The sequence below is a fragment of the Lycorma delicatula genome, chromosome 9, assembly GCF_047948215.1.
Source record: "Lycorma delicatula isolate Av1 chromosome 9, ASM4794821v1, whole genome shotgun sequence".
Classification (NCBI taxonomy): domain Eukaryota; kingdom Metazoa; phylum Arthropoda; class Insecta; order Hemiptera; family Fulgoridae; genus Lycorma; species Lycorma delicatula.
In genome coordinates, this window is record NC_134463.1 from 66196681 (window position 1) to 66217685 (window position 21005).

General features: G+C 28.5%; 2 protein-coding genes across 4 annotated transcripts in view; one reads left to right on the forward strand and one right to left on the reverse strand.

The window, feature by feature from the left end:
- Positions 1 to 1488: 1488 nt before the first annotated feature.
- Positions 1489 to 17041, reverse strand: ATPsynC (ATP synthase, subunit C). Of its 3 annotated transcripts, none has more exons than XM_075375192.1 (5): positions 16924 to 17041; positions 16343 to 16411; positions 10615 to 10722; positions 9880 to 9985; positions 1489 to 2428 (listed from the first exon to the last, which is right to left on the reverse strand). In XM_075375192.1, the coding sequence occupies exons 2-5, from the start codon at positions 16388 to 16390 to the stop codon at positions 2265 to 2267; spliced, it is 426 nt and encodes a 141-aa protein (XP_075231307.1). In that variant the 5' UTR covers positions 16391 to 16411; positions 16924 to 17041; the 3' UTR covers positions 1489 to 2264. The 3 variants fall into 3 exon arrangements, with proteins under 3 accessions (XP_075231307.1, XP_075231309.1, XP_075231308.1); XM_075375194.1 differs by lacking the exon at positions 16924 to 17041 and adding an exon at positions 16851 to 16869; XM_075375193.1 differs by lacking the exon at positions 16924 to 17041 and adding an exon at positions 16499 to 16643.
- Positions 17042 to 17362: 321 nt separating this feature from the next.
- Positions 17363 to 21005, forward strand: part of LOC142330114 (juxtaposed with another zinc finger protein 1) — a 35814-nt gene continuing 32171 nt past the window's right edge. Inside the window, exon 1 of the mRNA XM_075375190.1 lies at positions 17363 to 17483. Coding sequence (XP_075231305.1) covers positions 17384 to 17483 — 100 coding nt within the window. The 5' untranslated portion in view covers positions 17363 to 17383. The remainder of the gene's footprint in view (positions 17484 to 21005) is intronic.

Genomic DNA, 21005 nt, shown 5'->3' on the forward strand with positions numbered 1-21005 from the left:
AAACTTGAATTTCCTCTTGTATTTATATACGTAATATTTCTACAAAATGTCTAAACATTTATTATTTATATTACATTTCTTAATTTCCAATATTTCCAAATTGATTTGAACATCAGAAATAGAATGTTTGTTGTTAATAAGATGTTTGGCAATATTAAGATAACCCAATTTTTCATTTTTATAGTGTCTAACATGTTCAAGATATCTGGTTTAAGAAAATCTACTAGTTTTGCCCAAATAAATGTGGTCACAGTCATTACGTTTTATTTTATAAATTCCACACAAATTGTATAAATTATATGAATCAGTATGATTACCGTTTTTTAAACATTTTGTATGCAGGTTTAAATTTACTTTTATAAACCTTAGTTACATTTCCAACAATGTTATTAGTATATAAATATTTTAAATATACATTGCAAGTTTTCTGTGTATCATTTATTGGTGTTAGAGATATAGTATTGTTAATTTTTTAATTTGTTTTTCTGTACATATTATCAATTAAAAGTCACTATATTATCATTATGTATAGCAATTTGTTTTATAATATCCATTTCTTAGTTTAATTTATTTAAATCATGTTTGTATGTGTATTAATTTTGTGTGACCAAGGATAAACTGAATATCTACGTGTTGTAGTTTTATTGGTTATTATGGGCTTCCTATGTACTGAAATTACAAATTTATTAATTTTTATACTAACATCTACGCAATTCATTGTTCTATTTATATCGATTTCAAAGCGTTATACTATGAATTGAGTATGAATATACTATGAATCCTGTTATATACAATAAACATTAATAATTCTGAATTAACAGGATTATAAACCACAAAAATATCATTAATATAGAATCCATAATAGGATATCATGTGTATGAATACCATAAAGTTATTTTCAAAATTCTGTAAATAAATTTCTGACATGATGGCTAACAAAGGAAAACCCCCATCGACATCAAAGTATAATATTTGTCTGCAAATTTAAAGTAGTTTGCTGGCTTATATTTCTAATGATAGTAATGATATTATCAACAAAGGTTCTTTGTGATTGTATGTTAATTTGTTCTTTTATTTTGTTGAAAATATAACTAAGGTTTATGATAAAAGTAAATTTAAATCTGCATACAAAACAAAACGTACAGATTCATATAATTTATACAATTTGTGTGGAATTTATAAAATAAAATGTAATGACTGACCACATTTACATAAGCAAAACTAGTAGATCTTCCAAAACTAGATTTCTTGGAACATGTTAGACACTATAAAAATAGAAAACTAAGTTTTACTAATGTTGCTGACTACCTTAACCAATCTATAGATATAAAACAGTAGTAACACTAACAATAATTTAACTCTCTTCCCTGATTTCCATAATTTTCTGAAATAAAGATTTAACAAGATTAATTACCAGATGAGTATTGACAGTACAAGGATATAAGAAGGAAAACAAGATAAATCTGGGGAAGAAACCAAACACAGAAATTAGCAACTAATATTGTTTTTAATTTTCTAACACTGTACAATGGAAATGACTCCCACAAAAAATTCATTTGATTTGATTTAAAAATTAATTAGTCTTATAAATGACAATACAGGGTATACAACAAGCATACCAGAGTTAACTGATTTAACTGTTCATAAATGAACGCAATATGTCCTGAAATCGAGTACGAATTATTATAATTAATATTACGTATGTATATTACAACATTCAACAAACAAAAATAAAAAACAAATAAATTCATTTTCTATACATATAAAAATTTATGTAGTTATTTTAACTTCTCCTCATATATTGCTGGGTTTTTTTTTTTAATAACATTAAAACGGTCACCAATAAAAGGCCATAAAAAACTCAAAATATACATAAGTCTACAACAAACAGAGCAATTTACCTAAACCATGGAATAGACTTCTTAAAAAATTCTACAAAAACATTGAATATGAATACTCAGGTTGTATGTTAAATGTGCCCCAGAAATTTCAATTCGATCGTTGAAGTATTCAATATTCGACAGTTAATGAGAACAAAATCATATTTTAAATTACCAAGAATCTCCTCATATAAAATGATGTTCATTAACATGCATGATTAAATGAGAATAAACTATGTAAGATTGATTCTTTTTAAGAAGTCTGTCCCATAATTCTGATTCAGCCCACTTCGTAATCTTAACATTAGTTGCAACCAAATGGAGTTATTTTCCCTCTGGTGGCAGTGTATAGAGTTTATTTTCTTTTTATAACTAAAATGCTGCTTAGAATGCAAAAAGGAGCAAAAAGGCCATCATCAAACAGAACAGACCCATAGCTTCAGACAAAGCGAATCCCAAAATGGCGTATGAGAAAAGCTGTTGTTTTAAGGATGGATTCCTGGCATAACCAATAATAAGAGAACCAAACACTGTTCCAATACCAGCACCTGTACAAATGAAACAAAACAAAAAAATAATTGTTTTAACATACTTTAATCAATGTTTATATAAATTCTTAAAAACCATAAATACATAATTTACAAGACTACCATTAATCAATTATGTACTATATCAATCGCAAATGTAAATTTAGTATACATGTCAAGTGTGTATTTAATGAATTTAGATAGATTCTGTAGTGTTTTAGTACCTTTTAATTCTTAATTAAGAAAACTTTTGCAACAGTGAATGTTTGTTTAGTATGAAAATTATTTTTGTGGTGTTAGGAGAATGCATACGATTACTTCAAGCAATTCAATATTTATTACTAATTTTTTGTTGCGTAAAAAAGAATACTTAATATAGTTAAGTGTTAGAAAATATACATAAAAGTTGTGCGATTGTTAAATGAGTGAACTATAATAGTAAGAGGATCTTTTTTTATAAAAAACTTTCTGAAGTTAAAAAAAAAATTAATAAAGTATAAAATAAAAAAACAAATGCTGAAAAATGATTACAAATTACCTGACAACTCCTTAAATTACATTTCTTTCTCTAATTTTCATAAGGCAACTTCTTCTAGCCATATCACCATAATATATCTTGATTATTTTAAATCAGAAAATAAATTAGTGTAACTATTTAATTCTTTTCAGTTAAAGCTTAAAAAATTCAATGATTAGTATACTTTAACAGATTGACACCAAAGGCAAGTTCTTCATTTTTAATCAACAAATTTAAGTGCTTATTACAGAAGTTCTATCTTATTTTCATTTTCTTTCATTTAGTGTTTTGAGGTCTAAAAATATTTCTAACATCCATGTTTTAGTTGTAATTTGTCACACAAGAGTAAAAATATTTTTATTCGTTGTGACATACCTTCACAAATTTTTTTGGCAACGTGTATTAGAAGTTTCCAATTTCTTGATTCAAAATGAAACGTGAAATTAATTACTTATATTATTTTACATTTATAAATTTAAAAAAAAAGTATAATAAAATGTTAATAGTCACATATAATGAAATGTTTTACTATTGAACTCTGTTAAAGATACAAACAAAATAAAAGTTATAATTAAAAAAATTAAAAGAAAATTTCACAATTTATTACCACTTTCATTATCCAATATTGGCAAAGTTTATTTTTTTAATAACTACATTACGTTAAATGTACATTCATTGCATTCTTACATTTTAAGGCAGGCTTAAGAATACTTGAAAATGAAGATTAAAATTTGACATTTAATTACTATTTATTATGAAATAATTATTTTCATGAAGTTCATTTACTATACTAAGTAGATAATGATCAATTCATTAATGGCATGAATAAAGTAAACAAAGAATGAATGAAAACATAAAGAATGAATGAATGAGAATAAAATAAACAAAATAATTTAAACAATCTGCAAGAGACTAATTAATTAACAAGAAAATTTTTCTTTCATGGATGGATGTCAATCTGTTAAAAGAATTTATTGAAAATATAAATAAAATTAAAAAATTAGGGCAAAAAAATAAAATTACTCAGAATAACAAATAATCATGCATGCATAAATTTATAAAATTAAATTTACTAAAATTATAAGACAACACACATGCTTAATTCAATTATGACAAAATTGTTAATAAGAGCATTTTCATACCACTAAGATTATGAATCTAAGTATGGATCTTATCTGCTATATACTTTAATTTTACAAAAGATTTCTCATATATTGTTTTATTTTCATTTCATACTATAATCTCAGTATCTAATGCATTTTGAACAATACTGATTTGAACTATGAACATTTTGAATACTGATCTGAAATTTTTGGACTACTGTAAACCAAAATTCACCTATAATTTTATGTTACCATTAGCATTTACTATAAGTTTCAAAACTAAGCATCAGGGTTTTAAAGCTGAAGTTTCACATACATTAATTACACATGAAATGAAAGAGTAACTAAAATTCTTTAGCTGTGCACAAGCTCATAAACAGTTTCCGGTGCCTTCTGCTTGAAAGCATTAGTAGAAAAAATTGTATTTTCCCAGAACAGAAAGCATTCAAACTTCCATTGTGCAATCAGTTCCATTTGAAAAAGTTCTGTTGTGATCCCAAACAACTAACAATTGTAGACTGCATAAACAATTTGAAACCACTGGCTATGCAAAGAGAAAAGTACAGGATGACAAGTATGTCTGACGACAATATATTGAATGCGCAAAGTCTTCTTTGGTGTAGTCCTAGGAAATCCTAAGCTATACTATAACCATAGTTCTTTCCTATACTGCAATACAAACTACAGAACTTGATTTGGCAACAAGATGGTGCGAATCTCCTCACTGGGATAACACTGTACATGATCGTTAAAATTAAATTCCCCCAGACCACTGGATCAGTCACCAGGGACTGTACAGGGCTTGTTTGCCACGGTCTCCATGTTCACCCAATCTGACCCCATGTGATTTTTTAGGTAGATCTCATAAGGTACCAATTGTAATGGGAACCACAATTCGACTTCCTGAAAATTTCAACATATCTTCACACTATCTCTCAGATCCCAAAATCACAGTTGGTTCAAAATTGCTGTAATTCTGCGACAATCACTTTTAAATTGACATAAATATAACAACCCAAAATCTCAGTCAAGTTCGTTAAGTAAAATATCAAATTTGATAAGTTTCCTACTATTCTTTGGATAAGAGCCTAAAACTTTGGTATCAAAAAGAAATCACACCTCACTTAATAGGCACAGTATTGAATCTGTTTAAAGTAGTCGTTAGTCCTATAAAAATTACCTAAAATTTTTGTCTGGAACAATTTTTGATATGACTAACAGTTACAGCAAGGGATGACCAAAACATGTTACTGGAATTTTAATTAGACGGGGCTTTGTATTTCTAAGCATGTGAAATTTTTTCACATGCAACCATTGACATAAGAGTAAATTTTAAATTTTTCTTAACTTTAAGATTGAAATCTTTTTTATTCCTTACTTAGCACTAGTGAAGTCTACCTCCGCCTTCCAGCATGCTGAAAGTAATTTTTTAAGGATCAAGTGTATATGCAACAGTTACCGGACTTCAGACAAATTTAAAGCAGCTGTCGTTCACAATTACTTCAGATTTGCTGATTAAAGTATGGAATGAACTATCCTATCAGCTGAATGTGTGCCATTTGTCAAATGGTTCTCACATTAAGCTTTCGTAAAAACAAGTGTTCAAAGGTAACACAACAACCTTATGGAAGAATGTTTCCTCTTTTTTTATTGCAGGTTTAATTGGGGAAAAATGGGTTACCAATGCAGTAGAGAATATTCACTGTCTCCAAATTCATCAGATATACAGTTACGCAGAAATCCAGAACTCTAATTAATGTTTAAGTGTCTAATATCAGAGGAAAGTATGGTGTGAATGCACCAAACAAGTCCTCCAAGCAGTTGTACAACTTCAAAGTGACAGGAAATGAAGTGCTAACACTAGAAAAGGTGATCTATTAAGTCATCTCTCCATTGGTAGTGCCCATGTGGCTTTGCAAGTATCTGAAGATTAATCCATACAGAATTTGTGTTATCTGCTGTCGTTACTAGCAGTTTTAACCACTATTGTGTTACTCATTTTCCCATAAGGTTACTTTTTGAACATCTGTATTCAAAAGCAAACTTTAATTTTATTAAGTGCTTTGAACAAACAAAACTGCTGAAAAAAAAAATCTTGAAAGCAAACAAATAAGATTCCCAATAAAAGTTTTTTACAGTTCATTTACTGAGTAAAAAAGCAAACATGCACAGATTATAAAAAAAATTAATTGTCATCCCACAATCTATCAATAATTAAAATGTATGCATTTATAATAACTTAATAAAGCAGCTTTTATTAATTTTTATTAGGCTATTATCACAAAGATGATAAATTTCAACAATTTTTTTTCTGTTCCACTTTCCGAAGACAACCACCAATTCATTTCCTCTTTATTTATAGCAGTAAATGTTTTAGAAAATGATGATCCAATTAAAATTCATTAACTATAACATGACTAACCATATTTTTTCAACAAAAAAACTTATGCTATATTTAATTTCTAATATGTATGAGGGAAATTTCTTATTTGTACAAATATTTTAACATTGACAGCATAGAGAAACATTCTTTTGTTTCGAAACATATGCCCCCAATTAATTTTACTGTTGCGGGTAAGCTACTCATATGAAAAATTTGTATAGTGGTTCTTAGTGTAAACAAAAAAGCAATTGTTAGAATTAGTGTATGCATAGCGTAATGCTATTTTGGATTTCTGCAACCACTTACTCCTTAAGTAATTCAGATATACAAATATGTTAAAGTTATACAGCTATCTAAACACAACCTGAAGATAGCATGGCCTACAGTACACTACATCTTTGTAGAAGCCCTATCTTCTCCCCTTAATGGCACACTAGCAAGTGAATAAACATCACTGTGACATCTTTGTAGAAGCCCTATCTTCTCCCCCTTAACGGCACTAGCAAGTGAATAAACATCACTGTGAAAAGAAGCTAGCCAGTTAACACAATACATAAGATATTGTATATGTTTTAATAATTTTTTTCTTAACAAAAGAATCTTCTTATTGAAAATGTTTGTAGAAAAACTTGCAATATGTCAATCTTCATCAAAACAAAAAATGTATAACAAGTTAATAAAAATTAGTTGTAAAATATAATAAAGGCATGCTTTCCATAAATTTTTTTTTACTATTTGTAAGGCATTAAGTGTAAAATGCCCATTAGAAAACAGTTACATCATTTTTTTAAGTACTGTATTTTTATTAAAGCATTAAATAAAGGGGTCCATACTGCTTCACATATTTATTATTGGTTATATAACACAATCCAATTTCTTTTATTCTTTTCAACTGGCCAATTTTAAATTGACAATTTTCTTCTTAAAACATTACTGTAATTGAATTATCTGGCAAATGAACTAAAAAAAGCTTTTACATCTCAAATTCTAATTAATAATTACATTTGAATTTTAATTCCAACTAAAACTCATTAAAAATTTTAACTTCTTTATTCTCTAGAAAAAAACTAGAGGCCCCCTCCTCCTTTCATTATTAAATATATAATTAAATACACAAGATAACTTTTATTATACTTTTATTATAAGAAAAATCATTATATTTAAAAACAAAAAACTAAGTGCATAAAACACTGCAGTAACTTATTATCACAGTCCAATTAAATAAACCTAAACTGTAAATGCAAATAAAATTAGATTGCAAATAATAACAAAAATGCGATCATCAAACAGAACAATCCCATGGCTTCTGACAGTGCAAATCCAAGCACAGCATATGAAAATAATTGTGTCTTCAAAGTTGGATTTCTTGAATATCCAATTACCAATGAACCAAAAACTAATCCTATACCTACACCTGAAAAAATAAGCAAAACAACCATGCAAAGGATATTATTATAGGATAAGGAATAAGGTTTTTTTAGGTGTACCCAAATTTATAATTAGTACTGAATTCTTTTACTAAATTCACTGCATCCAAAAACAAAAAAACAAAAACCAAAGATAAATTTAAGTAAAGATATAAATTAGCGTTCAACTTGCATTAACTTTCTAAACAGTGTTAACTTACTTAAGCTGGCAAAATTAACAGAACTGTACAAGGCATTTGTTTTTAAAGGCAAAGAAACTATGCTTTAATGAGACAATTAGTTATAGTGTTACTATTCTGTCATTACTTTGCCAGGTTAATATATTTGAAATTGTTAAAACCATAAAATTTGGATACACCTAATAATGTAAGGTTAAAACAAAAATTGAAGGTAAACAAAAAACATGTAAACATTAAACATAACAGGATTGTACAATCACAAGCATATGTCTGCAATACTCGAGGGTACTTCCACAACACAAACTTGTTAAAAAGCAAAACTTGCATTAATGATACACAACAAATTTAAATACATGCAACTTGCATCAGTGTATGGCTTCATTACTTAAAAACAAGGTTTTAAATCCACACATTAAAAAATAATTTTATTAATTACCAACTTTAAGGTGGTTTTATATGAAAGGCCCTCAGAATTATCACAGAGGAGTCAGCGTGAGATTAGTCTGAATTGAGTTCTGATCGATAACAATCGATCAGCCTGCAAATTGCACTAAAACAGCCGACCACAGGGTTTTTCCACCAGGAGACAAAGGGCGCCTCAGCCAAATGGCATCCCAGGCTATTAAAAATAATATGCCCCTCTCCTGCTTTTTCTGGTCCCCTGCGTCCCCTATTCGAGAACTGCCCTTCTAGAGCATTAAATGGTCCTGGTCTCAGACCTTCCCGAGACTTAAAGAGTAACAAGTACTCCGTTGTGAGTCCCACATGCAGGTTTCACGCTGCCTCCCAACAAAGAAATCATCATTGGGCAATTAAATAAAAACAATTTTGCATATATAAACCATATTTAAAATTACTGTTATAAATATATTTATGGAAAAAAAAAACAATAAAATCTGTGTTAATAGACAATGAAATATTTTAGGTTGTAAATTTTTTTATATCGCTAAGTTATGTCAATATGTATGCTCAATTATGAGTTAATACTAACTTTTTTCTAATGAGAAAACAATAACCAATAAAACTAACATTTTTCTGCTAATGGATAAATCAGGATACATTTTAACTACTGGAACTTCCTCCAATAGAAAGATACATAACATGAAAACTATCAGAACACAGTCTGCAATGTCAATTTTATCAGTGAAAATATCAACAAGGTGGTAATTCTGAGACAAGGGAGTTATGTAACATGTAATATATAACTTACAGTATAAAACAGTTCCATTAAAATGGAACTTTTTGTTCCAATGGCAGAAGAATGTTTTGATACATGCAGTGTTATCAGCAAAAATTTTAAACCTTCGGTTTAGCACACAACCAGAAGCAAATGAACCCTTAGCCAACAATATTCTGTGTTCCTCCATGAAAATTAGCCAAACCTCAAACCTTCCATGCCTCTGAAATTTCTACAGCTATTTTTTTTTGACAGCATACAACAAAATAGATCTGAAAGAGCACTTATCCAAACCTGAAAACATACTCCTCAATGAGTATTATAAGTTCAAATCAGATGTAAAGGTTCAGTAATATTTAGCAAGATAAGGACTTCTATACTGTGATTGTAGGATACCTTCATACAGAACAAATGGTTAATGGAACATTGTCTTATAAACTAAAAATATCATTTAGAGAATAATTTATAAATTTTTTATTATAAAAAAATCATGAATCTGTACAGCTTTAGATGAACTGACTTCAGCCAGTGAAGATCAAACAATAAATCCATGATGCTGCTCTCATGAAAAGTAATGAAGCCAGAATGAAAGAAGAAAAAATACTTCTTTAGTAAACAAAATCAGGTATAATGAATACCATTTTAAAACAAACATGCCAGCAATAAAGTAAATACAAAAACTATACCTGAGCCGGCTACTCCTACTGTGGCGGCACCAGCACCAATGAACTTAGCAGCTGAGTCAATATCACGTGAAACAGCTGAGGTTTGAAAGCTCCTGACAGAAGGTAACTGTAAATTCATAAATCAAATTATATTTAAAACATATTAAATAGATATTATGAACGTCTTACTACTAGATAGCTTAACTATACCACATTTTGGTTTTAATTTCCTAGCAAGGGTGTGGGGTAATTCAGGTACAGACTACTTCATTGCAATGCAATTTCTTTTTAGCAAGATTTCATTTTTTTTGTTGATAAAACAATAAAAAAGGTCGTCAGACAGAAGATTATAACAATGTTCAAGTGTTTTACATACTAAAATGTTTTACAAAAATCTTGAATAAAAAATAGTATAAAAATGAGCACTTAAGGATTACAACCAGAATCATTCACACAAATTAAATTTCACCTTAAAGCACTCTAAGATGACTTATGTTAAATGAAGCAGAGGTAAATGAAAGGAGTAATGTCCTATAAATAAAAATTTTGACATTTCTGTACAATTATACTGCAAAACTATGGTTAATATGATTATTAAATTTTTATTACTGCATGTAGTAGTAATCATTAACATAGAAGAATCTTTGTTTGTAGTCTGATTATAAAATGGATTTAGATTATAAGGAGTAAAAGTTAAAACCACAATTTTAAAATTTTAAACTTTAAAGAATAAATTGAGAAAGAATTAATACCTACCAAACTGACTGTAGAAGCAGTGGGTGTGTTTTGTGAGTCGAGAGTGTTTGATTTTATTATCGCACTGCTAAGAGGCCTCATGTAAACTGCTCTGGTGCTGGAGACCAACTGAAAAAATTGTAAAATAAATCAATTAAGCAAGAAGTTAATATTATATTGAAACAGTAAAATAAACAGAAATCAGATTTCAAAAGAAGATCCATAACATGGAACGAACGCTACTAGTATACAAGCAGCACAAAAAAAAACCACATCGTAGCAATTTTAAAGTTAGTTCATTTCTTATTCCTGCTAGTCTGTCATCTAAATTATGAAAAATTTGTCAGTTTTTCCTTCATTTATTTATATTTCACCAAGGTAACCCTAAATTCATCAACATTTATTAAAATTTATTACTTCTAAGGAAGAAATTTTAACAATGTTAAATGTAGAAATAAAGAACATTAATTGTAGATGAACTGAAAGTTATATTTAAAAATGATTTTTATTATATAACCACATAATTTTTTCTATTTCGAGTACACTAGATACCACTATTCACTTATAGAAGCTATTCTCTTCACTTACACATTAATGAACAGCTTTATATTTGATGTTTTCATTTAACGCTGATAGTTTACTAATTGCTTATATGACAGCTATATTTAAAAGCTTTAGCATTGTTGACAAAAACACAGGATTAATAAAATGAGCCTGGGAATACTACTGTATAACACTATCACACGCTGGAGTAAAATCACAAAAACTATAAACAAAACAGCTAGGATAGCTGTTAGGCTTAACACAGTAAAGCAAAATCTTTAGTCACACTAATAATTTAATAAAAAAAATTATCTTTTCATCTTAAGATTTTAAAAAATATCTCCCTCTAATGGGTATTAATCCTAGACTCCCAAGTTAGATACCTGCTAAAGTTAAATCACTGATGCCTGTTCCCTAAAATCTAGTAAAATATTTCTAACACACAGGTAAAAACTTTCAGCACTGGGCTTAACATTATAAAATCAATTACAGTTCCCTTTGTAATATTTTAATATCTTATTTTATAGCACAGCTTTTTTTTTTAAATTCAATTCAAGAAGTAAATAATCAATAAATATAACCATAACCCCGATTTTGTGATATTCACAAATTATGTAAGTCTATAAAACAAATACCATTTTTTTCTATGAATACAGAGAAATTCACTCTTCCACACACACTATGTACTACTAGTAAATTCGATATGGAAATTGTACCCTCATTTTCTAAGGTTAACAATGCTCTAAGTTTAAATGTAACTATCCAGAGCATCCTATAATGCTCTGCAAAACTTCTCACAAGCTATGCTGAAAAACTTTAAAACTGTTTCAGAAATATAATTATGTCCTTGTTTTTAAAGGTATAAAGTAGATATAGCAAAACCCACTACTAAATAAATTTAAGGAAGTTAAATACAATACAGTGAGATTAGAACAATGTTAAAGGTTGTATACAAACCCATGAAATTAAAATGTTCATACTTAACCAAGTATGTTACTGTAAAAATTTATCTTAAATATTTTTCACATTTAGTTCTGTGCAGGCACATCACTACGGCTAGATTTAGGCATGGGCCCAAGCCTGGGTGCCAAATTTAGGTAAAAATTTGATTTTTCAAAAAGTAAATTTTACACATTAACTACGAACAAAATGAAACATAACATGAACTTTATAAGTAATATAAAGCGTGGTAATTGCAGCAGATCATTTTTAGAAAAATGTAATTTGCCAGCAAACATGTATGTCAGTATAGATCACCTATACATAACAGGGTGTATTATGGTGCCATAAGAGGGTGGTGCTGTCTCTCACCTGCACAGGCCATGATTTCAAGCCTTCTCGCTTACATTCTACAAGCAGAGCCTCTCAATCAATCAGAATGCTTACTGCCAGCTGTTGTGAGTACTCAAGTCTTGTCTGTGAAGCTTACTTTCAGGTGTCTTGTTGTACCATTATGATTTTCCCACTATTCTACTGTTTCAGTGAAAAGTTTTTGTTTTGTATAAGTGTACAATATTTCTTTAATCTGCTTTAGTTCAAACCTAGTATTACTGAATTTACTTTGTAAAAACAGGATGCAAATATTGCATCCTGTTTTAGCAGGCGAGAGGGAAAATGAAGTGAATGATGCAAGTAGAACTGTTAATATTAATTTTTTTTTTTAAATTAATCTTGGTACAGGGATAACTTCTTCCCAATCTGATTTAACACCTTCACAAAGTTAAAAAAACTTGTTGATCCTGTTTTATTAATAGAGCCAAGTGGAGGTCCAAGTAAGTTACATCTGACGCTGAAGCAAACTTAAGACATCCTTATAAAACCTGATACTCCTACTACTAGTATTACAAGAATAAATTTAAATCCAAAGTTTATTCCCCCAGCCAGAGATCTTTGTTTTGTGGTCCCTATACACTTTGTCAATTCATTGACAGTGGATTTAGCGATAGCAAACTTAGTTTACCCAAGGGTTAAAGAACATGAGAAGAATTCTCACCTCTATAATGCTTACCTAAAAATGAGAGTTACTGAAATGGAAGAGATTGATAACCAGTTACTAACTCAAACTGAAGTAAAATACTGGAGGGCTATGCTTCAAAGAGTGGTTACCATGATCAAGGGAAGCTAGCATTCACTTGATCTTGCCTTTAGTAGTTGAACTGTTTGGTTCCACTAATAATGCAAACTACATGATGTGCCTAGAAGTGATCACAGTCTGACTATTAAAAGCCCACATTGATAAGCATGGAAACTCTGGGTCAAAGTAAATCACCTTAACTTTCATCTACAATTTGTATCTAAGTGAAAACTTCAGAACACTTTTTATCACCAATTCAACTCCTCATGTTACACATAACCAGTTATGTTCTTTATCCTAAGGTTTTGAAAGAGTCTGGGTATCCTAAAGAATGCTTTTTTTAAAACAAAGGCCATACAGAAAAAGAAGTTGATTCAGTTTTTGATCTTAAGGCTTTTGATCATGGCTTATACATACAGAATTTAATGCCATTACTCACCAATTTGACACAGTCAAAATGTGGATCTTTTCACTAAAAGTTTTTTTTTACTTATCCGTTTACATCATTAAAATCCATACAGTACAATAAAACAGCACTATACACCAAACATAAAATTTAGAATGCTAAATAATAAAAATTAGTATGAAGCTTTTCAACACAAATCAAAGTACATCTAAAATTGAATAATACCAGTCTGCTTTTCTTGTTTAATAACTACACATACATTTTTTTATGAAAATTTTGGGAAGCAAGACACGATTTTGGTTTTGATCAATTAAAAAAATTAAAATATACACCTAGTATGCCTAGTGTTGTTCAAATTTATTCAACAACACGTAGTGCATATTAAACGCGTTAATATTAATACCTTCATATTAAGGTAAACTGAATGAACACTCATTTTTTACATGTGATATGCAATTGTTTATTTAGAAAATTACACATTTTTAATTTAATAAATTTTACCTACTTCAGGAAATCATAACTTTTATAATTTGTTTTCCAATTAATCAAAAGAATTGATCATTGTACAGTTATAAGATATCACTTTTATTACTACTAAATGAAGAGGAAAAAGGAATTTTTTTTGTTCGGGATAAACAGAAAACATCACTAAGATTTTCACCCATTTTCAGCATAACTGATAAGATTTTTTATTAACATATTTCATCTAAAAAAAATTAGCAAAAACCAGTTTTTCTTCGCTGGCAAGAGCAGGTTTTTTGTTCAGGACAGACAACCCGATCTATCGCTACTAATTTTTTACCAGTGTTTATTGACATAACAAGGAAGGTTTTTAGAAATTATATGTATCATGTATGTATATATATAATGTCTAAAAACCATGTATGTAATAGTGGAGATTTACCAGTTGAAGCACAAACTTAATGTAATTGAATTAATGATTTCTGAACTGTGAGTATCACTATGTGAACTGGCTTTAACTGAATGATAAACTTTTGAATTTTTTTGAAACACTTAACTTCTCTATAATGAATGAAATCAACCTATTTTTGGTTATTGTAACCTCCTACCATGTCAAAATTGATTTCAAAATGATTTTTGAAATTCAACCTTGAGGATGACGAAAAGTAAAAAAAATTTTGAACAATGATTGTAAGTTTTCCCAATTCAAACTATAGTTTTAATGAGATATTCAGTAGATTTGGGCAGATAAATATTTAAAAACAATTTTCTGGTTTTTGAAGGCCTGTGAAGTTATACAGCATTGTGACAACTAACACAGCCACTGCCACAGTTACAGTTTGTGACTGACTGCCTTGAACCTGCCTCTGGTTACTTAACTAAAAAGATTGACTTATGGTAAATGCAACCATATACTGCAGGCAAAGCTGTAATTTGTAAGCCGCTAATTATAAAACATATCTATCCATGAATATAACATCAAGTAAGACACTTTTGTATTAATGAATGAGGTGATATTTTTTGTAACAAAAATGTGAGTTATGAAAAGAACTAAACATAGTTGTACTGGATTTACAGTCAGGCTAAAAACAAAATTCATATTATGTACTGCAACTAACAATGGTTTTACTGCTTGATCCATCCAGGCTAATGCTAGGTAATCACTTTTTTTAATAACAGCATATAGAAGAACCACCCACTCCAGACTTTATACATATAAGTATTATGTGGTGGTCAGAATAAGATATCACCAAAGCAGAACTACCATTTACAATAACAATCTTGTACAATGTATATTTTATAAGTATACATCTTCTTGCCATCTCTTTGTCGCAGTCATACAGAGATAACCATTATTTCACAAAATTAAGAAAGTTAAAAAAAAAACAACCAACTTCAAAACACTCATTTTTATGAATGTTATTTTAACTAATAAAAAAGCAACCATTACAGTATGCAGCAAAATAATTAAATTTTTTATATATAAACTTCAAAAAAATAAAGTAAACAATGAAACTAAGAATTGTCAAATATAATTCCTCATTTGCAGATTTGAAGGGCATTTAGAAGACAAGTTTCATACAAAATAGTACTCATAACAAGTTATAGTACTCATAATTATAACCTCACCGGTTGGTTAGTGGCCAATAATTAATTAAGATAAAATGATTAAATTTAATGCTTAATAACAATTCACAATACCAGATAGAAAGATTCCATATGTACAGCAATTTAAAATATGATCAACAAATTTAAAAACCAGCCAATAATTTTAACTGTTTAACCACACAAAACAAAATAGCAAATAACCATATAAATAGTCTTAACACAATTTATTGTTTGCTAGAAAGCAGCAAAAAAAAAAAAGCAGCAAAAAAGGATTAAAACCACCACTATAGACATAAGTAATTTAAATCACAACCTAAATTAATAAACTTTAGAATGCAAAGAAAAAACTTAGTACATGCAGAAACTTTCAAAATATTTAAAATTATCTTGAATTATATTTGATAATGAAATTGATTGAAATATATTTATTGTTGCTACAATGAAAATTATAAAACAAAATTATCATTTATACTAAAATATAAAACTATTTAATTTTTAATCTAAAAAAATTACGTTTAACTACAATAATTACCTCTAACCTGACCTAATCCAAGGTCAACACGATAAAACTTAAAAAGATCCAACATTACCAGACACAGATAAAACACTAAAAAATAAGGAAATTTATATTTAGAGTAGAACAAAAATTAACTTACTGCAGATCTGGCTGCTGGGGTACCGACAATTCTGGCAATGGAGTACATGTTGGATATGAATATGGATTCCTAAAAAGAAAAACAATTATTACCTGAAGTATGAAAATTTAATACAAATTAATTTGAAAATAGTTTATTCTAAATGATATAACTGACGTTTATAAGATATATTTCGTAAAATAAAGTAGGTCGCACTTTCAGTTAGGCTTAGGCAGATAAGTTCGATACGTCCTTCTGATATAGTGGAGCAAAAGAATTTGATAAGTACGGAATGTACAAACTTCCTATCAAACCTTAAAGCCAACTGAACCAAAAAGAAGCTATTTATTACCCTGCATACACGTTAAAAATAGAAAATTGTCTTCCGTTGTAGTACTGCCGGTTGACCTACAGAATAAAATGGCTTCTACGTAAAGGACAAAATTATCCAAACTTTGATAAAGAGTTTAAATGAACGTTACGTAAAATAAAACAATATTTATGCTCCAGTAATATTAATAAAACCTACCGAAAGTAATAATTAATATTTTAATAAATTGTAAAACAAGATTGAATAGATAATAACAGATAATAACACTCACTTGCTCAACGGCTACGACGGCACCAAAGAACAGATGAGAGGAGAAGGAAGGTTAGGCTGTAGGCTTATGTTCGGGAGAAAAGGTGGTGCAATTGTAGCACATCAAAACGGAATTCAGTCAGATTTAGCCAATCAGGGATTAGAATCAGCTTCAGTTCCGTTTTGAGTTTGCAAAATTTTCTTAGCAGTGTCCCCTTCCACTCTTATCGACCAGCCAAATTTAGACACACCTACCACTAGTCAAAAGAAAAACTTAATAATATAATTGTTAATAAGGAAAATAATTCCTGTTTTGCTGAAAAAGTTACAATTTATTGTTTATCAAAAGCATTTAAATAATATTTATTGTTATTTTACATCTTGTGTACATAATTTATATGAAATGTATTATTAAATAAATGATAGATATTGTTTTGTTTATTCTTTAACTTGCAGCCGCAGGTCAGCTGTTAGCTGGTGTAATGGCTGTTTTTATGATAAATATTTGTAAATTTAATGGTTGCGGAATTACTTTTCAAAGTTTAGGAGACCTTATTCAACATATTGAAGACAATCACATTGGTAATTAATCACTAATAATAAAATAAAAACATTTCAGAATTAATCTTTATCTTCTACAAAGAAGTTGAAGGTTATGTGATTTCCCTTTGCCACAGATTTTTTTCTGTTTGCTCATCAATTTTAGTTATTGATTTGTGATCCAGCTAAAATTAAGCTAATTTTATCTACCATTTGTATAAAATAGTTATTAAAAACTTTCACTGAAAAGCAGTTACTGGTGTTATAGAAACGTTATGTGTCAGATTACAATCCTGTTGAAGGTTAGGTATATTAGTGCTTTCATTCAGATTAAGCAGTAACCTCATTTTTTTAAAAACTAAAAGCCAGTAAGACATTTTTCTTGGGTTTGACTTTCAGTTTAATGCTCTGTAGCACAAAATTGTACTATAATCAAGGTATACTTAATGCAACAAATTTGTATTAAATTTATTTCCTTAATGCAGACTAGTTTTCACTATTTAAAGTAGTTCATCAATCCAAATTAAGTTTTAAATTAAATAGTTTGACTTAGTTAAAATAGAGAAAAATTTATACTACTTTTGACTTAAATAAAATACATTAAGTACTCTGTGGTAAAGAAAGTGATTGCTTCTCAGAACGATAATAGATACTTTTTTATTTTAATGAACTATTGGATAACTGATAGCGTCTGAAAATTATAATATATGAGATTATTAATTTGCATAAATCTTTATCATCAATAAATATTAATTTAATATTACGGTAAGTTTTAAAAAACATAGTGATTCTACTTTAAAACTGTATTTCTTTCTGTAAAAATGCTGAGAAATAAAATGAAAGAATTATTTTAAACTGTTATTAAAGTGCTAAGAAGGTAAAATATAGTCTAGTTAAAAATTGTATTACGTTTTCTGGTAAATTGTTATAAAACTCTATCAGTAAAATGTGAAATAGGTTAAATGATACAAAAAATAACCCAGTTATGAAAAAAGAAAATTACAGATTATTTTAGATATAACCCTATAGCACACCTTACATGTAAATATGTATCCTGTAATTTTTGTACAATATGTTTAAAAGTAGAATTCAATATTCATCCCCTACCCTTTGCCTGGAAAAAACCTGTAACTAAAATACAATAACACTTAAATCTCTGGTTTAGTGATACTTTTTCCAATCTTTTAGAATGTTAATTTGATGACAGTGATTGTATGAAATTAGTGACATTGGTCTATGGAGAAGTAGTGTTGTAGCAGTTAACCTGTTAAAAACTGCTGAAATTTGTTTTTGTAATGTACATAAAAAAATGTACATAAAAATTCATCTTCAGTGTTGCTAAATTATCAATTTAAGATAAGGAATAAAACTATCGAAACACTCGCATCAAAATTATATGGTTATAGTTGTTCAGCTGTCCTTTTGCTGTTAATTATTAGGATCATCTCCAGTGAAGTATCTAATTGCTCTATTGATAATTGTGTCTTGTCTTAAAAATATTTAGAAATCTGTTTTACAAATGGATAATTTCTTCTTTTGATATTATTTTTTCTATATTTAAATCATACAAGTATGTTAAGATATTTTTTTCTGTTTAAAATAAAAATAAAAAATTGTTAAAAAATATTGGATGGAGTAATAGTTTGTAGTAAAGCAAGTGTTGGATCTGTTCATCATTTGCAGGTATTTTATAATACAAAACAATAAAAAAATTGATATATTGACAGTACAAACATAAAATTATATGCTATTTACTAGTTTATTAATTATAAAGGTTGAAGATTATGTTTTGTAGAAAAGAGTATTTGTTGATTCATGTGTACTTGCAAGGTACATTTTTTTAGAAAACTGTATACTGTACTTTCAGAAAACCCTGCATTACTAAATCAGAGTAAACCTTTTTACTAATGTAAAAGATTACTAAACTACAAATCTCCTAATTCTCATTTTTTTAAATTTGATTTAAATTTTCTTTATTTGAATTGATTCCCCTTCTAAAATTTTTGTACAATTTTGTTCATTCTTCAAACTGTACAATTTTGTTTATTTTTTTTGGATTTGCTATCATGTTTTTCTTTTTTCAACACTTTTCTGGTTTATACGTGTTCATAATACTGTGTATTTACATTCCTTTGTAGCTTCTCATTCTTATAAAGTTTTTAAAAATCTTATGTTTATCTCTAGGTAGTGACTGTTTGTTAATCTACTTATCCTGTATTCTATTTCTATTCTTTTGAGGACCTTAACAACATGATAGTAGTATTTAATTAAAGTTTTTTCTTACTTGGAAACTTTCTCTTCTTTCTTTGTCTAATTTATTGTGTAGTAGATGCAGTTTTCTAATTTATTATATTAGGAAACAGCTTTACCTATTAAGTGTCTCAACTGCCGATTGTACTTTTTGTACATGTACCAGACTGGAAAGAATCCCCTGATAAGTCTAGTCATACCTCAAATCCTTAACATGGATCCAATAAATATCTCACAAAAACCATCAGGAAGCAAAAAGGTATGATTATGATAAAGAAACAGTCTTCCTACAGAATATATGTATATTTATAACCATCCAGTGCGGTCCTAACTTAAGAATTTGTAGTTCAATTGAATACATATACATAGTACACTAACAGGAATGGATGAGGTTGTACCTTAGGGCTTTTTTCAGTTTGATATTTCCATAACTAACTTAATTACATATATGGTTAAGTTTGTTTCTTTAAGAACCCTAAACCTTTTCTTGGGTGACTTGAATTTTTAAAGGAAATATGAAGGATTATGAGTATATGGGTACTTGCTGCCTTGAACCATCCTATAGGTAGTTCTAACCATCCACCTGTTTACTTATCCTTGATTTCTGTGGTTCTTCTTATTGGGTTCAATGGATCTATGTCAGACCTTGAAGTTTCCCAGGCCTGCCAAGACCTGTATAGATCCATTGTCACCTTTGTGTACTAAAGTGATTGTTTGCTAAAGCTGAGAATTCTAATTGAATTATATTCACTTATGAATATAATTTTTAATTGATGAGAAAATATCCTTTCCAAAAATTAGTTATGGAGTAGCATTGTTTTCAACATATTTTCCCACCTTTTTCCCTTTAATTTCCTAACTTCTTTTCCATAAATATTGTTTCCTTTTGAAGTTTACTTTCCTCACTTAACTTTGACTAAAAATCTAATTAACTTGTGACTCATTAAAAAGCTAAAACTCTTCTATTAGAGAGACTTTTTTATACCACAAACAGCTGACAAATATTACAGAATCAGTGAAAATCAAAAAATTGAATTAACAAAACTAATATATAAATGTTTATTCTTTATTGCTCGTAAAATATCACCTTATTTACTTAATCTTTTAAAACATAAGCTTTTTGTAATAAAACCTCATTTGTTCAACTGCATAGAAACAAAATAAACTTATTAATTTTTATAAAAACCTTTGTTTTATTTTTATTCCTGACTTTTTTATTTTTTTTAATTGCCTACGTGTGCATATGTATCCAAAATGTTGTTGCTATCTAAAAAAACTGGTTTTTTTTTAGAAAAGCTGTAAACATTTCTTTAA

Excerpts from the sequence above, each read along its gene's own strand:
- ATPsynC (XM_075375192.1), bottom strand. The coding sequence starts at position 16,390 with ATGTACTCCATTGCCAGAATTGTCGGTACCCCAGCAGCCAGATCTGCA. Across the intron at positions 10,723-16,342 it reads CCCCAGCAGCCAGATCTGCA|TTGGTCTCCAGCACCAGAGC; the intron begins GTAAGTTAATTT and ends CAATTTTTTCAG. Across the intron at positions 9,986-10,614 it reads CTGCTTCTACAGTCAGTTTG|TTACCTTCTGTCAGGAGCTT; the intron begins GTAGGTATTAAT and ends ATGAATTTACAG.